This window comes from Octopus bimaculoides, unplaced genomic scaffold, assembly GCF_001194135.2.
Source record: "Octopus bimaculoides isolate UCB-OBI-ISO-001 unplaced genomic scaffold, ASM119413v2 Scaffold_307912, whole genome shotgun sequence".
Taxonomy (NCBI): domain Eukaryota; kingdom Metazoa; phylum Mollusca; class Cephalopoda; order Octopoda; family Octopodidae; genus Octopus; species Octopus bimaculoides.
In genome coordinates this window covers 2,932-4,216 of record NW_026372147.1, presented here as the reverse complement: position 1 = coordinate 4,216, position 1,285 = coordinate 2,932, and the positions used below count along the sequence as shown (strand labels likewise).

At 31.8% G+C, this 1,285-nt stretch overlaps 1 protein-coding gene across 1 annotated transcript in view; it reads right to left on the bottom strand.

Annotated features, from left to right (window-relative positions):
• LOC106883464 (protocadherin-11 X-linked) overlaps positions 1-1,278 on the bottom strand; it is a 6,470-nt gene extending 5,192 nt beyond the window's left edge. The window contains exon 1 of the mRNA XM_014934486.2: positions 1,060-1,278. Within this exon, the coding sequence (XP_014789972.2) occupies positions 1,060-1,278 (219 nt within the window). The remainder of the gene's footprint in view (positions 1-1,059) is intronic.
• Positions 1,279-1,285: the final 7 nt, after the last annotated feature.

The following is a 1,285-nucleotide window of genomic DNA, read 5'->3' as shown; positions in this document are numbered from 1 at the left end:
CTGTAAATAATAAAAGTATTTTTTAAACTTAAAGCTTACAACCAATCACCGCACAATGATTAAAGAAAATACTCCAATAATGGGGCATATAAGCCCTCGACAGAAAAAGTAGGTTTTCCCGTTTGTGTGAGACTCGAACCCACACCTCTTTGCTTATACAACCAAGTGTGCTACTGTTACACCAACCTTTTTCTTTCTGTCATATTTAAGAACTATAATTAGTTCATAGTTGTTTTTGTAAACAAACTTTCTTGTGCTTTTTACTGCGAAGGTTTTGTTAAGGAGCATCAATTTTTACAATCCTGTAAATAATAATAATAATAATAATAATAATAATAATAATAATAATAATAATAATAATAATAACAATAGCATTTCATAAGCTTAAAGCTTATAAGTAATCACTGCACAATAACTAAAAAAATAGTCTAATAATAGGTTTCCCCATACACATGTGACTTGAAACTACACCTCTTTGCTTGTGTGACCAAGTGTGCTATTGTTACACCAATGCACCAACCTACTTCTTTCTGTCAGATTTAAGAACCATAATTAGTAACTGTAATGGTAGCACATTTGGTTGCGTAAACAAGGAGGTGTGGGTTTGAGTCCTACACATACAGGAAAGCCTACTTTTTCTGTCAAGGGTTTATATGCCCCACTATCAGACTATTTTCTTTAGTCATTGCACAGTGATCACTTATAAGTTTTAAGCTTATAAAACACTGTTATTATTATTTACAGAATTGTAAAAATTAATTCTGCTTAACAAAACCTTCACAGTAAAAAAAGGTGTGTGTGTGTGCATGTGTGTGTGTGTGTGTGTGTGTGGAACTACATGTAAGCATCTATATTATTTACAAAAATCCCTCACAGGCACAGACTAGCAGGACATTAAAGTAGATTATACTTTACAACAGTCTAACCTTATTCATTAGGATATATCTCATTCTACTATGTAGAGTTATCTGCTCAAACTCCGAATTCAGCAAAGCATCATATTGTTAAATGTAGAAGACATTACCTTTGTTATCAATATTAAACTTAAAACATACTTACCTCTGGTATGCTGATTGTATCATTTGGCTTTTCAAATTTTGGATTGTTGTTGTTAATGTCAGTAACATTAATACAAGTAGATGTAGTTGAATTTAATGGTGGATTTCCTTGGTCTTTTGCAGTAACATTGAAACACTTGTATCCTATTTTATTTGTTAAATTTGAAGCAATACTCAGAGCACCTGTACCTGGATCCATTTTAAATAACACAGATTCCATTCCTTGT